The following is an 18,928-nucleotide window of genomic DNA, read 5'->3' as shown; positions in this document are numbered from 1 at the left end:
TTTATATTATTATTAAGCAATACTGAATATTACACACAAAACGTGAGAGTCGATGTGCCGTATAAAAATCGATAATGAAGAGTTTAGAGTGTCTTTGGATGACATGTGTCTACAACAAATTGTTTATTAACTAATTATATATCTTTTCTCGTCATATAAATCAATATGTCGTATAAAATATAATAATAAAACTTTTCTACCCATTTTTCAAAGTATTTTTGTCAACGCATGCATGATACATTTGTAGTTGTAGTATAGTAGCGATCAAATATCTTTTGTTTAATATATCAAATTATTCTGCAATAATATATTCCCAGCGTATCAATTTCCAGTAAACAAATCTTAGCTAGATCAGCAAGTTGATTGGCGATATAAGATACGGTATATTATTTAATCATATCACAGCACATTATATCATTACGGTGTATTAGCCGAATAATCATTTTTCACGGTATCATATTTTCTTATGACGGCAATAATAAATAATATTTCACAAGCTACTCGATTTAAAACGCTGACTCTATAATTAGTCCAATATGATTATGTACCAGAATTTAATGTGTTACTTTTTATTGTATAAATAACGAAGAATAATTTATTTAAATGTCACTCGAATCCAAGTACCTAGCTCGTAACTATCTCAGTAGATTATATGTACTATCATTGTATAATATACTATTGTACCGATACGTTGCTAATAAATCTCACCCTGCTACATCGCAGACTTCATTATCATCATCCTCAACCCACACATCGAATACCACAGTAGTGAACCCAACACATTTAATTTAATAATTGTTATTTAACATCATAATAATAATATAATCTTGGGTTTGCTGCCAAAAGTTGGTAAGTCTATGATTTACGTAGGTATTTAGAGTTAACAACGAATTATGTGTTTATATTTAAATATAATGAATGCTAGAAAAAATACCAAGGTCATCCGATATAATATAATATAGAACATATTGTATATAATAGAGCACTTGGCATTGCAAGTACTCTATATCAATAATACGATTTATCAGAGACTTACCAACTTTTGGCAGAACCTCACGAATAGTAAAATAATTACATTAGACAAACTATCCATTAGAGTTTAAAATTTTTATGCATTAAAAACCTTCACTGATGTTAGATAAATTTGATTTAAAATTTAGCTAAAAGTATACGTCATTATTTAGCCAGTTTTTTAAATTCAATAATTTTTTGATTAAAAAAATATACCAAATAATATGTAGGCTTTTTAATTTTAAGGCTTTAAACACAATTTATCAATCTGCTTTTATAATTTTCGTTAGACAGCACGTGGTATTCATTATAAAAATATGATAAACGTAAGTTCTTATTGAATCCTTTGAATGTCAAATTATTAATGTTAACATTCAACTCCGCAATATCATTGTATGTACCTACAACTAAATAATGATACTTACTTAAAATTAAATTTCCTTTAATAATTTCTTAATTGTCTTAAACTATATGATATAAGAATGTAAAATGAAATAAAAATTAGTTAGGTACCTAGTAATGAGTCATTGAAACTGCTAAAAATATCCCTTATCGAGTGCCTGAAATCATTATTATACTCGTATGATCAAATATACAGTATTTATATAGTTACAAATAAATTAATTAAAAACTGCTTACATAAATAGTTTCCCTACAAACAGCCCTCAACCAAACATTCCATAGAGTCTTAAGTTGAACATACAATTTCTAATTAGCTAAACTTTACTAAGCCGTGTTAACCCAAGAAATTCCCATTAGGCAACATTCTCATTAGAGGTGTATGATGTACACATTATATACATAAACAAACAGGCGCATTTGACATAAATAAATGTAAGTGTGTACAAGAATAATTTATTCAAGATTTTGAAGACAATGTGAGAGTCTTCTCTATTTGGATGATAGAAATTAAGTGTGTGTTTCATCAAAAATACTGATCACCCAATTTAGGTCTTGGTCGCTTCCCCAAAACATCGCCACTCTTTTATTCATGCTAATTACTTTGTTCATTATTCAGAAAATATTTGGATACATAAAAACGCTTTGATATTTGGCTGAGCTATAAAGATTTTAAGTGATAATTATTGATATTTTTGACTATAATTAAACGGACATAGCTAAAAATCTTGTATTGATATTAAGGATCCTTTTTTAAACCCAAAGGATGCTACAACATTTAATTAAGTAAGTAATATTGTGAGGTAGGTAAGGAGGAGAAAAATACTGATCACCCAATTTGGGTCTTGGTCGCTTCCCCGAAACATCACCACTCTTTTATTTATGCTAATTACCTTGTTCACCATTTAAAAAATATTTGGATACATAAAACGCTTTGATATTTGGCTGAGCTATAAAGATTTAAGTGATAATTATTGATACTTTTGACTATCATTAAACGGACATGGCTAAAAAACATTTATTGATATTAAGGATCCTTTTTTAAGCCCAAGGGATGCTACAGGGTCTAGGACGATTTGGCGCCGGGACAACTGGACCCCACGCAATTCGGTAATATATATTATTATTCAAGTATATATATTCAAGTAATAGGACTTAGGAAAAATATTTAATATTATTATTCATATTTAAATTGTTATAGTATGATGTAATAGTTGGTGAGAATTTAAATATGCACACGTGAATAATGATGTAATCGTGCATATGTTTAAGATCCAACGAAAAAAGAGTTTTTTTGCAATAAAAAAACATTATATTAGGAGTAAAATGAATTAAAACTACTAAGTAGTAGATAGAAACTGATTAAAATTCCTCGTCTACTTTCTGTATACGTGTCTACGACAGTGCGGCGTCCAATTATCCTGGCGTCCAGTTGTCCAATTCCTATGTTACAATATTTAATTAAGTAAGTAGTATTGTGAGGTGGGTAAGGAGGAGATGATGAGTGAAGTATGAAGACTGGTAGTTGATGGCGGAGATGGCAAGTTTATTTGACAGATTTACAGATACAGTTTACATTGGTACATACAGACAATATTACACGATATAAAATAGCCTGAGGCAGAGTGACAGTTACACGATTCAGATACAATGAGGGGTAAGATAGTTTAGCCTTCGAAGGGACGATACGGAGTGAGATTTGTTCGATCGTCATGGCCTTTTTATTAAACTTATCACGGTGTAAAATGCTTACACTGAGTATCTCAGGCCTCGGTGACGAAATACATATTAAATATAGTAAACATTAATAAATAAATATTGGTGAGGTGAAAAGGTGCTTACTAAGTAGGTAGTAATTCGATTGTATGAAAAATGTATGCAAGGACAATGCAAGTATTGAACATTGTTTAAATAAATAATATTAATTTGAGAATGAGTCGTATGTTATGAATTCTGCTGAAACTGCTTGGTTCTCACATAACTATGGACCGCCACAATATTATATCGACTGCTTAATCTTCAATCCGGCTAACTCCATTTGGGAAAATTCATTAGAAAGGAAAAAAAACTTAGTAATTTAACTGTCGAAAGGTATTTATAAATTCCAAAAATTCACTTGGATTTTTTTTATATAAATAAGCTAAACTAAGAATTAATACACTAGTTTAGCTTCCATTTTATATACTTATTATAAAGAAAATTATATAAATAGCGGAGTTGTTCTATTTATGATATTGGAAATTTGGCACTTACAGTTGGCTGTTTTGTATGAAGAACGATAATTCATTTATTTATAGATTAAGCAATTTGAATTTTTGCATAGAAAACATGCTTTATAACAAAATGCCATAATAATTACAAGATAAAACGAACTTTTTATATACCACGTTTTTAAATTTTCTGTTGGATCATATTATAAACTTGACAATTCTATGTATTAATAATTTAGGACAAATATGGCAATTGTCAATAAATGATTTTTTTTGCTAAGTTGCAACAAACAAGCAAATATAGAATACTGAAATGTCATTTTGATTTTCATAGTAACGCACGTATCTATTAATAGTTTAGTTGCTAGGACCACCCTTTTAGCAGCCAATAAAAGTGGATTGGATTACGGATTCCTTCCGAAATAACTTTTCATACAAAACAGAATTAACTGAAAATGAATTCAATTCTACTTAAAGATGGCTAATAGTATTAAAAGAATGCATTAGCATCGTGTTCTGATATATTCTAAAAGTTTCAAATGTATAGCTTGTAAGGAAGTTAGTTAAAAATCAATTGCAATATTTGTACTGGATAAATAAATTAAGCAGTCAATATCTATTATATGATAAACGTGTACATGCATAGTGCCTGGAAATGCATCTTCCTTTACCTTTTTTATGAGCTTTACCATAAATTATCTTGAGTATAAAAAAAGAATTTTCATCATCTTAGATTGAGCGCCATTTTTACCATGATATCTTTTTGCTCGTGAAATTTCCCTTCAGAAGTCAGAATATCTTATTGCTTTCCACTTACTTGCTGAAGAAGTTCCAAAAATAGACACCAATCAGATATTTACGATCCTATTTTCAGCTTTCTATTACATTTTACGGACATAAGCATGTTCTTGGAAATTGAGCCTATACTTATGGGGCGAAAGAGAAAATAATAATAACCACGATATCACCCCCTATCTACGTCACGATCCCGCATTATCGGACTTTGACTATGAGAAAATTAAAAAAAAATCACATTAAACGTAGTCACACAAAAACGCACTACTCCACATTTGCCAATTTTATCGTTGTATTTAGTTTTATTTTATTATTGTGGAATATCTTTTACAGAGTTATATCATATGCGTTATCTATTTTCTAATATCAATACTTACGTCAATAAAATTTCATAACTGTTTTTTTTTGTTTAAAGGATAATAATTAATAGTTGGTCTAAACGTTAGTATTTTTTTTTACATCGTATTGGATTTTATACTAAAAACAATATTGAACATACATAACTTGAAAACATCTCACACCCACTAAAAAAATCATATTTGAAAAAAATCCGAAGCTCAACGGGGTTTGAACCCGCATAACCACTGGTATCGCGCCAACTGTTGCATTTTTTTTGCAGCAATTGTTTATTCTCCCAAAGTGCAGAACCAACCTGCCACTGGTAATGCCAATTGGGAGGGCGATAACTATGTTCAACGAAATTACTTCGGGTGTTGATATATTCCACCTACGTGAGAATTAGTTTAGGTGGACGCTGTTTTATAAATTCTTAAAGTAGGGTCTGCTTAACTCATCCAGTGTAACTCCTTGTACCTACCTTATTTATCTACTGATCTATCTCTTTTTTTTATGTAATACTGTTGTATTTATATATCTTTGTTTCTAAATGTCATGTTGTGAACGTCTTAAACTTATAATTTGTAATGTCCACAATATGTTAAAAAAAAAAATTGATAAGCATTTCATGTATGACCTACTAGTTTAAACTGTCGCAATTAGACAGGATGCTCGTAAAATAATTACTTAATGCAACAGTTGGCGCAATACCAGTGGTTATACGAGTTTAAATCCCGTCGAGATTCGTATTTTTTTCAATTTTTTTCTAGTGGGTATTATATACGAGTATGTGTGATGTTTTACGTTATGTTTGTTCAATATAATATATGGAATGTTACATTCTCAAAATCTTGTGAATTATTCATTGAATAAGGAATAGTTTATTAAGAGCAATAAAAATTCTGATTGCTATTAATCGAAAGGTACACCTTTTATTTCTATAAATATAAGTAAAATGAATTTGGTCATACATATTATGATATGTCATGTATAATAATATATTCATTCATACATTCGTTGAATCATTCATTCAGTTTTCAAATTGTTTTTTCGTGTGCCTTTGTAGGGTTTTGAACGTTGTATAATATATATAAAATATACTTTGTGAAGATACACGTCATATAATATTTACGTATTTTTTGATAGATATTGACAAAATATGAATTGTTGTCTAGAAAAAGGTGGATTATAATATGACAAGAAAACAAAATCTTTTATTCGTTTGTGATCATTGTTTACTTTAAAGTGAAAATCTTGTAGAATATATAAGACAAATATATTTATATAATTTTGAGAATTGGTTCACAGCCAGAAACATCAATTAAAGAAATAACTTTAATATCGCAGAATTCACAAAAAAAAATGTTCCAATGCCTTTTTGACTGTCATACATACTGACTTTTATGGTGAAAATGCAGTGAATTACACAATTATAATAAACTAACTATTTAGTACTAATTACAATATAAACTTAAGGGGGGAGGCACGCCAGCAGAGAACCTAGCGGAAAAATTCGAAGCTTGCAATTTGAGATTATTTTTGATAATTTACAATTTTAACTGTATTATGTATCTGAAAACATTAAAAAGATTTTTTATTTTTTTGTGACTTTTATGTGACTAATTAAGCTTCTAATGTCCCTCTGAAGTGAACAAAAACGGTCCAAAATAATATTAATTTAAAAGTGGAATTATTACTGAATATTGTTTTAGTTTATTTAAGTAAACATTCATAACTTGAAAACATCTCAGATATATACCTACTATAAAATAATTACAAGATAAATAAAACTTTTTATCTACAACATTTTTAAATTTTCTGTTGAATTATTATGCTCAATATATTGTTCAAACTTGTACTTGATTTGAAGTAAATAAAAAACAAACAAACAAACTAACAAATATAGAATACTGAAATGTGATTTTGACATTTCATTTTGATTGCCATAGTAACGCACGTATATATTAATAATTTAGTTGCTAGGACCACCCATTTAGCAACCAATAATAGTCTTTTACTTTTTACGGACTTTTCTGAAATAACTTATCATACAGAACAGAATTAACTGAAGATGATTTCAATTCTGCTTAAAGATGGCTAAAAGTATTAGAAGAATTTATTGGCGTCGTGTTCTGATTTATTCTAAAAGTTTCAAATGTCTAACTGGTCAGGAAGTTAGTTAAAAATCGATTGCAAAATTTGTACTAGACAAACAACCACCGGACAAACAAGAATACGATCTAATAAAAACGTTGTAAAATACGACGCCTGAACCAGTATATCTACTGATTTCGCGCCAATATGCTTTAACCATCCATCAAATCTTGTGAATTATTCGTTGAATATAAGAAATGGTTTATCTGTTTAGTTAATATAACTGCTACTAGAGAAAATAAAATTTACGAAAATATTAACCTTTTCAAAGCGCTCATATGCAACGTATTTGATATTTTGTCCGGCCATCTGAGACAAGCATATGTTATGTTTTTTTTAGTTTTGTTAACTAAATTATTAACAATTTATTTAACATAATAATATAAACATTTTTTTTCACGGCATTTTTATACATAAAACACACTCATACGAAATTCAAGATATTACATAATGTCAATCAATAATACTTCACAGTTTGTCAACAATGCCTTATTCTATTTTCAGTGAATTCGAAATAAATCAATAGTAACAGACATGAATTATGTTTCAACAAGTAGTCCACGTGAAAAAATATTTAAAAATAACTTCAAAGCCGTTTTCGAAGTAAACAATGGTGCATTTAAACACAAGTGATGGTAGTTTGAACAAAGATTTCGGCTTGCCACATCGAGTGAGGCATTCCGGGCTAAACCACTTCAAACAAAAAAATATAAGTGACGTTTTTGAAAGCATCAAAGATCCAAGTGTAGATTTTGTTGATGAATATGACGTAAAAGACTATATTGATAGTCAAATTGAAGACAATAATGAACTAAGTGAAAGTGTTTTTGTTAAAGAAGCGAAAAACGACATTGGTGTGTTGGGTGTTTTGTCCACAAATTCTTGGACAGAAAATAGTACGTTCTTGTACTATAATTGGTCGTATGAGCTTAAAAATGCTACAATGGATGTATGGAACGGTAGTGGAGCAAATGGTGACTGGTTGAAGGTTACTCCAACCTATGGTGCTGGTAATGGTTTAGAAGAAGAAGGTTTGGACAACTGGTGGGCTCTGCTGGCCTTGCTTCTTGTTCTTGCAACGGCCGCAGGGAATATATTGGTGTGTTTGGCCATATGCTGGGAGAGGAGACTGCAGAATGTCACCAACTATTTCTTGATGTCGCTTGCTGTGACGGACCTCATGGTTGCTGTTCTGGTGATGCCGCTCGGGATACTGACTCTCGTTAGAGGTGAGTTTTATTTTATTGTCATTTTATTGATAAATGTATTTTTTTAAATGTTATTACATAAAACATGTGTAATAATGTACATATTTTCAATATGATTATAGATCGCGATCTTTATATTATAGATTTGAATGTACTTATTGACATTTACCAATTATTTTTATATATAACTTATTCGGAAAAATATCAAAAGATCTATAAAAAATATAGTAGGTACCGCACGGGAATCAAATTTGCATCCATCGAATTCCGGAAATCGTTCCATTTTTGTTTCCGTTCCTGTATTGTTCTTTGTGTAATATTTCAGAGAAATTAATATATCGAGGTACTTAGGAACCATCCAATATACTTAGTAATTTATTATAGTGGGGTTTGGGTTATAATGAGATTTGTTTTAACTGTACTAATATCTGACTACTTCATCTATTTGTATGATGATTCACGCTGAATTGTATCAAATACGTTATTTTGGAGGAGGTTGTTTTAACTAAACAAAACGACAGAATAAATAATTTAGATAAAATATTATCTATTATGTACGTAGTTAAGGGCCCACATGCTCAGCGTATGTCAAAGTGGAGCTTTTATGGTATTTTCGACAAGTTTTTAAAAAAATATTTTTTTTCGGTTAGATACATGTTCAAACACGCGCGTTACCATGATCTTACTCCCATCTTCATTTATCGTTTGTCAATTTATGGCTACGGCCGTATGTTGTAGCTTAGCCACTGGGAAATGCCAATATAAATGGCGTATTTCAAAAAAATACTACCTTATTCTTAGATCAATAATTATTATAAAGCAAACATTATTCGTAGGATGTTTATCACATTTGAATGCTCAAAGATATAGCATTTTATAATCAATATCTTTAGAATTATCTTCAAATGTGTTAATCGTACCCATTTTTGAATAATAAAATACCTAATTCCTGTCAAATTTGGGATCAAAAAGATTATAAAATATATTTTTTAACGTAAATATGTCACTATATAATGTTAACATTAATTTTACTAACGGTTTTATAAATGCGTTTAAAAATTAATGAATCTAAAAAATCTTAACACCACTTTACATCGACGTACTGAAATATGACTATATTCTAAAACATTGGAGCGAGAGGTTTAAAAGAATTCTATTTTATGTAATAAAAATACTTTATGCAGTCATCAAATATTTAAAATAAATATAAAGGATAATAAGGCTACAAAATTATATATCTTATTATTATATATCTATATTATCTACAATATTTAAGGAATCGCCAGGGTTATGCTCTGAAAATTCCACAAAAGCTCCATTTTGACATACGCTGAGCATGTGGGCCGTTAAGTACGTCAAAAGGCAACTATTTTGAATTTATAAATACATTTAAATTTGTCATTAGTTTATACATTTAATACTTAATACTTACTCTATAAATATCGAATAATAGTGAAAAGTGGAGATTATCGACAGTGCAACTGATGTCCTTAAATAATCATGTGGTATTGAGTCTTCGCCACATACCAATATTATATAATATCATTTTTAATTCAAAAAAATAATTGCAAACTTCAATAATATAATATTATGTAAAACTATGAAATACTATTTAAAGCTTTAACAAAATAATAAAACCATTACAAATTAAAAACAACCCTAGATACGGTATATTAATTTATTAATAATGCAAATATTTCGTAAAATTAATTCCGGAACTCGACTTGCTGCGAACCGAAATTAGTTTGAAGGCTTACTTGCACTCTGAAGTGACTAAGCTTAGAGTGGAGTAGTTAATGCATAGTTAAATATTATAATTACTCAATTTTACAAACACTATAGAGAAATTCTATGTATAATTTAAGCCAGGAGTCAGTGATGGTGACGGGTCCAAATATTTAGTGAATTTTAAATCACTATACGTGAACTACTTTTTTTTGTGATTTTACCGAGGCTTTGACTGCGACTCGCTGTCATATCGCCTCTTCTCTTCTAGAAGGGGATCCGTCGATCAGGTCCTTACTCCTATTCTGTTAAATAACTTTACAATTTTGCCTAGCTTTTCCGTCTTACTCACCGCCAGGACACCCTTCAATTCGTCGACATTCTCATAGATATCCGCAATTTGCAGCTGTACTCTGTGAAGTTCATATTTAGGGCATTGTAGTGCTATATGTACAATGTCCTCTAAAACATGACATTCATCGCAGAGTTTCGATTTGCTTCTTCCCATTAGGACATAAAATCTTTTGCCCATTGTGTGCCCTGTTCTTAGCCTCAGTATTAAATTAAGCTCATTCCTCGTCAAAGGAGACTCTACAAACCAGGGCACCTCTCGTGGCGATGGTAGAAACGTGAACTACTTTTAAAATAGAGGTATCTGTTGCATTAACTGCAAGTAGTATATTTAATAAAATGTTAATAGGTAGTTTGTTTGACTCTTGAGCAGGTATACACAAATTTTCTAATCACTGGTTTAATACTGCACTTGCGCAAGGGTTTTGTAGTATATTATTATACCACCTTACAGTTAAGAAGAAATTTTCTAATATTTATTTGATGTATTTAATAGTGCGTCCATCAATCAATATCAGATCATAAATGACTGGAAAGATCACTTTTATCATAACTTCACAGACTGTGTCAGTATTTCGGTCTCTGTATCACTCCGCAAAGCATCTCTTCTACCGAGTCTTGGACCTCGGAACAGTATCATAACTCTTGTAATATAACTCTTGAAACATACTCTTATGCCGAGTGTTTAGGCTGCAAAAAAACTCGCACCTCCATCCATCGGAGTAACCATTAATGTCGACTTTTCATCGCAACTCCTGGTCTCCACCTACAGCGGTCTCGTCTCTCTACAACAAGACCGCAAAATTGTTATTAAATAATAATACATGCAACATAATATGCACTAAATTCGATAATATGTTATAAGGCCAAATAAAATAACTAATAAGCATACATAATTTTGAAAACATTTCTGAGAAAATATATTATAACCAATAGAAATAACTGTTTGAAAAAAGGAAGACAGTAAGAGACATATGAATCAAACCAACATCTCTTGGGTATCGTACCCATGCACATAGAACACTATACGAAAGGAGTCATACTTAATTGCGATAAATTCTTACTAATGGCTATAAATACTCACTGAAGCGTTTTACAAATTGAGCTACTATTAGCAATCGGCCTGTGTATTTTAAATCAAGGTTGGTTAATTACTACCCGATGTCACGGATAACTCCAAGAACATACTTGAACCTGCTAATAATTATTGATTAACCATTTTTTATTCAACGAATAATTCACAAGATATAAGAATTGTAACATTCTAATTATTGAATATGCATAATTTATTATTTAATATACAATATTATGCAAGTATGTTCAATAATTAGAATATTACATTCTTAAATCTTATGAATTATTCGTTGAATAAAAAAAATAGTTAATTAATATAAGTAATATTAAAAATATCAGCATTCAGCTTTCTGCAATTTTCCGTGGTATAGTAATATTTTCGCCATGCATAGGTGCTATTAAAGTTTACTGTTTCGACAATTTTAAAAGGGCATAAATATGCGAATGACTTATTTTCCCATTTCCACAGGATTTTCCGCGCCGTAAAGCAATTTACGGTCTCGCGAAAATGTGAAAATGCAGTGCAAACAATGTGACAATACTTTGACTAGCTGGGAATGTTCATTCAAATCTGTTTCCTTCATTGTTGTCTTTATTATTTTGACACCCTATTGCCAGAAACAAAATTATACAGTATTAATTAAATAATTCTGTATATTTTGAAGTATTTAAATATAAATAAAATATTATAAATAAGACGGTGAGTATTTTCAGTCGAATATACTTTGTCGCCATATATCTACTTGACATAACCTCTTTGCTGGACTTTATGTGATGATGCTCAAGAGTCTTTCATTATGGAGTGTGAGTGAAGGGAGGCTTTGTGTGTATTCAGTTTACATAGTTAGTTTTGCAGTAAAAACAAGATAACCCAGAACTCGAATTTTTCACTTCTATGCGCAGAGTTTAAGTTCTTATTATTATTAAGACGATACTTCAGTTAAACGGCAAATAATTTTTAACTATAGGTGCGACGAAATTTTGGACTTGCTGGCAGTCTGAGAGCGAACGTTGAGGTATGAATTTGTTTCCTGATGGCGACGGGGGTATTAATTCTTAAGTCGTGTAAAGATGACTAAAAACGTTACCCATTTACTTGAAAAAGAAAACATGTCAATGAATATATTATTTTTGTTACTAATAGAACAATAAACAGAACAATAAATGGACGCATGTTGGATTTAGATGACAAATTATATTTGCATGCGTCATTTGCACCCGCGACCCGCAATCCGCACATCGCCTAGCCACGATCTTCTTAGACCATGCCTCAACTGAGGTATAGCCTTAACACAACAACATTCTGAGAATTTGTAGAGAACTAATTAATTGTGATAAACACTTGAGAAATTGTAATTAAGGTTTTACGTTATCGAAATTGAAAGAGTTTAAATATAGTATTGGCGCCAAATGCTTCGTATTTCTTCAAAAGAACACAAAATGAACCAGTTAATTAATTAATTTAATAATATTTACATACCTATATTCTTTAAGCTTTACTAATAACAGGCCATGAGCCATAATAACAGTTAGTTAAAAAAAGTATAATATATAAATAATATCAAAATATACACAATTTCAGAAAATCACATAAATATATTATGACTTCACCTGGAATGAGCCCGGATCCCCCAGATAAAAGGCCAGCACCTTAAGTTAAGTAATGGACTACAGATTAATGGATACTTAGAGACTTCAGATAAAGGGAACGGCTCTCTCCAATGTTACCAAGACGCATTCTTGCAATATTATTTGGCGTAGACTGAATAACATGGAGATACTAGTGATTTTGGGTAGAACATGTGAAAGAACTTACTTGGAGAGCTTTCACTGTGCCTTTAAAGAAGAAGGGAGCCGTAAGAAGTGGAAGTCTTCACCGCTCAGAAGATAATCACATTTCAGGGTGGACTCGATCGTCAGCCATAAGGTTGATGAAGAAGCGAAAAATAATTGAAATATTCTTTAAGGGCCCACATGCTCAGCGTAGGTCAAAATGGAGCTTTTATGCTATTTTCAGAGCATAACGCTGTATGTTAAAACACGCTTGTTAACATAATCTTACTTATTACTTCATTTCATTTCTGTTCTGGCAGAACACACTAACTGGAGAATACTAGTTTTGAGTAATTTAACTTTGAAGTTGTTAAAATGTTTGAAATGGTCTATCATGTGAGTTTATTAAGTAATCGTAAAAAAGATGACTTGAAAATAAGGACTGTTTATTTATTAAGAAAGTTTCCAGACGGCAAAGTTTGAAATAAGGAACATTTTGGTATAACTATCTCAATATGTAATTTTTTCGAATTAGTGTCTTCTGCCAGAACAGTGACGATTTATCGTTTGTCAATTTATGGCTACGGCCATATGTTGCAGCTGAGCTACGGGAAAATGCCAATAAAAATGACGTATTTCAAAAAAATACTACCTTATTCTTAGGTCAATAATTATTATTAAGCAAACATTATTCGTAGGACGTTTATCACATTTGAATGATCAAAGACATAGTTTATAATCAGTATCTTTAGAATTATCTTTAAATATGTTAATCGTGCCCATTTTTGAATAATAAAATGCCTACTTCTTGTGAAATTTGGGATCAAAAAGATTATAAAACATAATTTTTTATCGTAAATATGTCACTATAATATAATTTCAACATTAATTTTACTAATGGTTTTGTAAATGCGTTTAAAAATTAATAAATCTAAATAATTTTAACACCACTGCACATGGATGTACTATATTCTAAAACATTAGAGCGAGAGGTTTAAAAGAATACTATTCTATGTAATAAAAATACTTTATGCATTCATCAAATATTTAAAATAAATATAAAAGATAATGAGGCTTCAAAATTATATAAATAGATTATCTACAACGTTTAAGGAATGTCCAGGGTTATGTTTTAAAAATACCATAAAAGCTCCATTTTGACCTACGCTGAGCATGTGGGCCGTTAACCAGGTCGGGTTTAAATTAACATAAAAGCATTATATAGCGTTTCAGCCAAGATCTTAGCTTAGTCAAGGATTCTTCTATTATGTATGTTTTTAAAGCTTTTTTAAATTATATGTATAATGAATTAAATTTTAAAACCTTTGGAGTTAAACAAAAATATATAATATATTTATATTTGATTGAAACTTCTCATTGTATTGTATATTAATATTTCCGAAATAATACGTTTCCTTCCACTGTATGTATATTAAAGTGACCTAGCATTTTTGAAAGCAATGGATATATTTGGATTTAAAAGTAACCGATTTGCTTTTCGACGTAAATTTCAATGCACATATTTCACATCTCACTAACCGATACTGTTTTGATAAATGGAGTGGGGAGGCAAGCGCATATTGTTTTGTATGAAATGCATCCACGCAAATGCATCGGCCGACAAAGCAATGCATCTCCTTGCATTATAAAAATATATCTTTCAAAGAAATAAATAACGTTATAATACTCATGAAAATATATGAAAAGAGAGAAACTGTTTTATATATACCTGTAAAAGTTGTGCCAGAAATAAATATATATATTGTATTTAGCATTTTAAAAAATGCTTGTTGTAAGATACACAATATTATGTAAATGAAAAAGTAGGTACTAGGACAATCATACATACAGTAGTAGAAATCAAATGTTGTTTCATCTTTAGTGTTTTACTAGAAAAGACAGTATGCATTTTTCTTTGTTCAGCATTCGCAAGCGATACAAATTTTTTATATAATTAGTATATTCAAATCAAACTTAATATCACAGGTAACCGACCAAACTAAGAGAAAGATAAAACCGTCATTAGTGGATCTTTCTTATCATATGATATTTCTTTTAAGACATACAGTTTTATCTTTGTTTATAAATTGTGAGACAGGAAGAATGCGTATTAAACATACACGTATAAACGCAAATTCTAAAATTAGAAATCCTTTATTTTAATCGGGTCATGAAAGAAAACAAATAATACTCTCATAATAGTTTGACAAATGCTTACAATGCCGTAATACGAGTAGCATATCGAGTGATTGGAGTATCGACAAATTAGTGTGTTATTTAGAAGATTTAATGTTGAGTAATATACGACCTAGTCCATATACTGCCCTGCTAAGTAAAAAAAATAGTTTTTTTGATTTTAGTGAAATGAGAACCCAAATTTTAAACTATATTTTCTCTTATAGGTATTACGAGTATGTAAAATTATTGGATTGTTTTGACAATATCTCTAAATATAGTTTAATACTTGAGTTAGCATTTCACTAAATCCAAAAATACTGTCTTTTTACTTAGCAGAGCAGCATTCATAGCCAATCAAGCATTATAGATGAGGAAAAACCATCAGTTAGGCATCACCGTTTGACGAATAAACGAGTTAAAGGATGGCGTCTTCAGCTAAAGTCAGTAAACTACTAATTTTCCGGGGTGATGCAGTAACTTAAAGACAAATAATTGAGTCTGAAACTCCAGAATAAAAGACAGTAAGACAGAACCATTTTTTTTGACCATGTCCGATCCCGATAGGATCATATGGGCCTCCACAAAGTGGTGGTTTGTATTGACAGATTTACGAGAAATAAAACCATAGAGGTATTAAAAAAAAGAGGGGCAAAGGATCGGTTTTCTCATACAACTGAATGAAACAGGCCAACAATAGCCAACAACTTACGAGAAATGACGACGTGATAAAAAAAAATCAGGGTATCACGGAGGATTTACTTTGGTCATTATAACGTACCCATATAATATAATGTTAACGTGGAAATTTTGCCGCAAATTGATTATCAGCATGCCTCACCATATTTGCCTGCTTCACCATACTTTCATATAACCTGCCGCCCCTAGGACAGAACATATACGTAAATGTATGAGAGAGTGGGAAACAGGGAGAAGACATACATATGAGAACGTTAAAAGGTGGTTCGGCCACCTGGTATTATTTTTTGGTTTACAAAAGGTATCTTGGTTACTAGGTGGCTTCAGGATTTCTGTAAATTTTAGTCCAGTATTTGACCCCACCCTGCTACGTATAAATATAGTAGTTGTTTTTTTATTCGATGTGATTTAGCTCCAGTGTCGTTATTACGTTATAATATTACTATATTGTATAGGTCAATATATAGCTTTTCTTTTTAATTCAATCAGATAGAATATTAAAATCAACAGAATTGATACTATCTCGCCGAACTAAAAGCACTCTTTACAAGACAGTTGTAAAACTAGTGCTCACCTACGTATCGGAAACCTGGACATTGATTCTGCGAATTGAACGAGCCCTGAACATGTTTGAAAGAAAAATTCTCCGCCGTATATATGAACCGATCAGGGATGGCACCAATTGGAGAAGAAGATATAATGCTGACCTCTACGGGCTGTACCAAGATTGCAGCGCAGTTCAATCAATTAAGATTGGGAGACTACAATGGCTAGAGGTATGAATGACAATGAACTGGCAAAGAGAGTGATGTCCAGCAATCCAATAGGACATAGAAGAAGAGCGAGGCCAAAGATTCGCTGGTTGGACGGAGCTGCCAGTGACTGCCGTATTCTGGGGGTACCGAATTGGAAATCAGCCACACTGGATAGGGACAGGTGGAGGGCGCTGTTGGAGGAGGCCAGGACCTACACCGGATTGTCGCGCCCCCGATGGTGATTGATTTTTTGCCACCACAATTGAACACAGAGGCATTTGGACGTTTGCCATCCTTGGTGCCGGTAAGAATAAATGAAATTCATTAAAAATTACGCATACGTTATGATATTATTATATAATAGTGAGAAACCAATTTAAATATGAATAATAAGTATTTGGTACAGGGTTGGTTGGATGGTAAGATTTATTATAAACGTCTACAATATTTGGCTACTGGCATGCTAGTTAACTGTTGCTGACGCGCCATGACTTGCTTCAATCACAGGCATGTTTACTTAGATTTATCTTGAAGCACAGACAACACTATTATCGCGCGTTTGTTTTCGGAAAATAAAATATTTATCTTTCTCTTGGCGCGGAAAGAATATGCTTTTACACTTTGTGTAATAATAATATTCATTCATACATAATACTATGAAAACACATTTAAATATTACTATAACAAGTTGCTTTAGATATTTTGGTTTTGTGATGATGTTTAAAAATAAATGAGATCCTATTAGGTGGCGTGTCATAATGAATAATTAGTATAGCGTAGAACAGTATAAATTATAATAAAACAATTACCTTGTGAATATATTATATAATTTTAAAGTTTGGATGATGATGATGCTTTTATTAGTTTAATTTAGTATTTTGCGCTCGAAGACAGCTAATTTGTTTTCCTCGTTTTGAGTTAAGCACCAAGTCTTACAGCCATAAGTGACCACTTGCCTTATAATTGTTTTATAAATTAGAAGTTTACTTCTTCGGCCTAGAATTTTCGACCCCATCAGTTGCTTGCAGGCATGCCAGCATTTATTCCCGGAGATAAGGCAGATTTTTATCTCCTCTGCTGTCTTATTTTGGGTATTTAGGCTGGATCCGAGATACGTGAACTTATCCACCCCTTCATATGCATGCTGTCTTATGTCTATATTCTGCAGCGGTACCTGATCGCGTGTGCTGACCATATACTTAGTTTTTTACTGGTTTATTTGCAGCCCAGCGTTTTCTGCTTTTATTTTCATAGTGCCACCATGGTCGATCTTCCTCTGTTTGGATCTGCTTGTAATTACTATGTCGTCAGCATAAGCGCACATCTGCGTTGTATTGTTATCTACCCATCCTCTTATGTTGGTTTCACGAGCGATGGATTCCACCACAAGGTTAAATACCATAGTGGATAGCGCATCCCCTTGTCTCACACCTGATTTGATTTTGAAGCTTTCAGTTTGCTCATTTTGCACACTGACAACTGCTTGAGTATCCGTCAGTGTGGTTTTTATTAGCCTTACTAGTTTTAAGGGAATTCTCAGTATTTTTAGGCTTTGCAGCATCTTATCCCTATTCACGCTGTCGAAAGCTTGTTTAAAATCAATAAACAGGTGGTGGAGTGTAAGGTTGTATTCGTGCGCTTTTTCCATAGTTTGCCTCATGAGATGAATGTGATCTATGGTGGATCTATTTGGTCGAAAGTCGCATTGGTATTCTCCCAGGATTTCCTCACCACAGATCATTAACCTGCTATATAATACAGATGAGAAAACTTTATAAGCTGTGTTTAGAATTGTGGTCCCTCTGTAGTTATTGCACATTGTTTTGTCTCCCTATTTCAGAATAGGCACGATTATACCCATCTTCCATTCCTCAGGTAGAATTTTTTTTCCCAAATATTGAGAATTATCTTGTGGATATTTGCTTCCAGTGTTGGGCCACCACTCTTTATCAGCTCGGCTGTTATCCTGTCGGTTCCAGGTGCTTTATTGTTTTTCAGCGTTCGTAATGCTCTTCTTACTTCAAGCAGAGTAGGCTCATCAATAAATTTCTCAGCAGTGTGGTATAATACTTCTTCTGTTTCCTCATGACCATTACTATAAGCCCGATTTAAAAGTGTTGTGCAATAGCCTTTCCATCTTTCCATAATGTCCTCCTTTTCGATCAGCATTTGTCCTTCACTATCCTTACAGGAGTTTAATCTGGGTTGATAGGATGTCGTTAGATTTCGAAGAGTCTTGTAAATTTTTCTGGGATCATTGTTT

General features: G+C 31.6%; 1 protein-coding gene across 1 annotated transcript in view; it reads left to right on the top strand.

The window, feature by feature from the left end:
• The first annotated feature begins 7,848 nt into the window (after positions 1–7,848).
• Positions 7,849–18,928, top strand: part of 5-HT2B (5-hydroxytryptamine receptor 2B) — a 284,462-nt gene continuing 273,382 nt past the window's right edge. The window contains exon 1 of the mRNA XM_085951604.1: positions 7,849–8,134. Coding sequence (XP_085807730.1) covers positions 7,849–8,134 — 286 coding nt within the window. The remainder of the gene's footprint in view (positions 8,135–18,928) is intronic.

This window comes from Rhyacophila brunnea, unplaced genomic scaffold (genome assembly GCF_057557595.1).
Source record: "Rhyacophila brunnea isolate RB1 unplaced genomic scaffold, BYU_Rbru_1.0 scaffold_24, whole genome shotgun sequence".
In the NCBI taxonomy this organism is placed as follows: Eukaryota; Metazoa; Arthropoda; class Insecta; order Trichoptera; family Rhyacophilidae; genus Rhyacophila; species Rhyacophila brunnea.
This window is presented reverse-complemented; position numbering and strand designations above follow the sequence as displayed.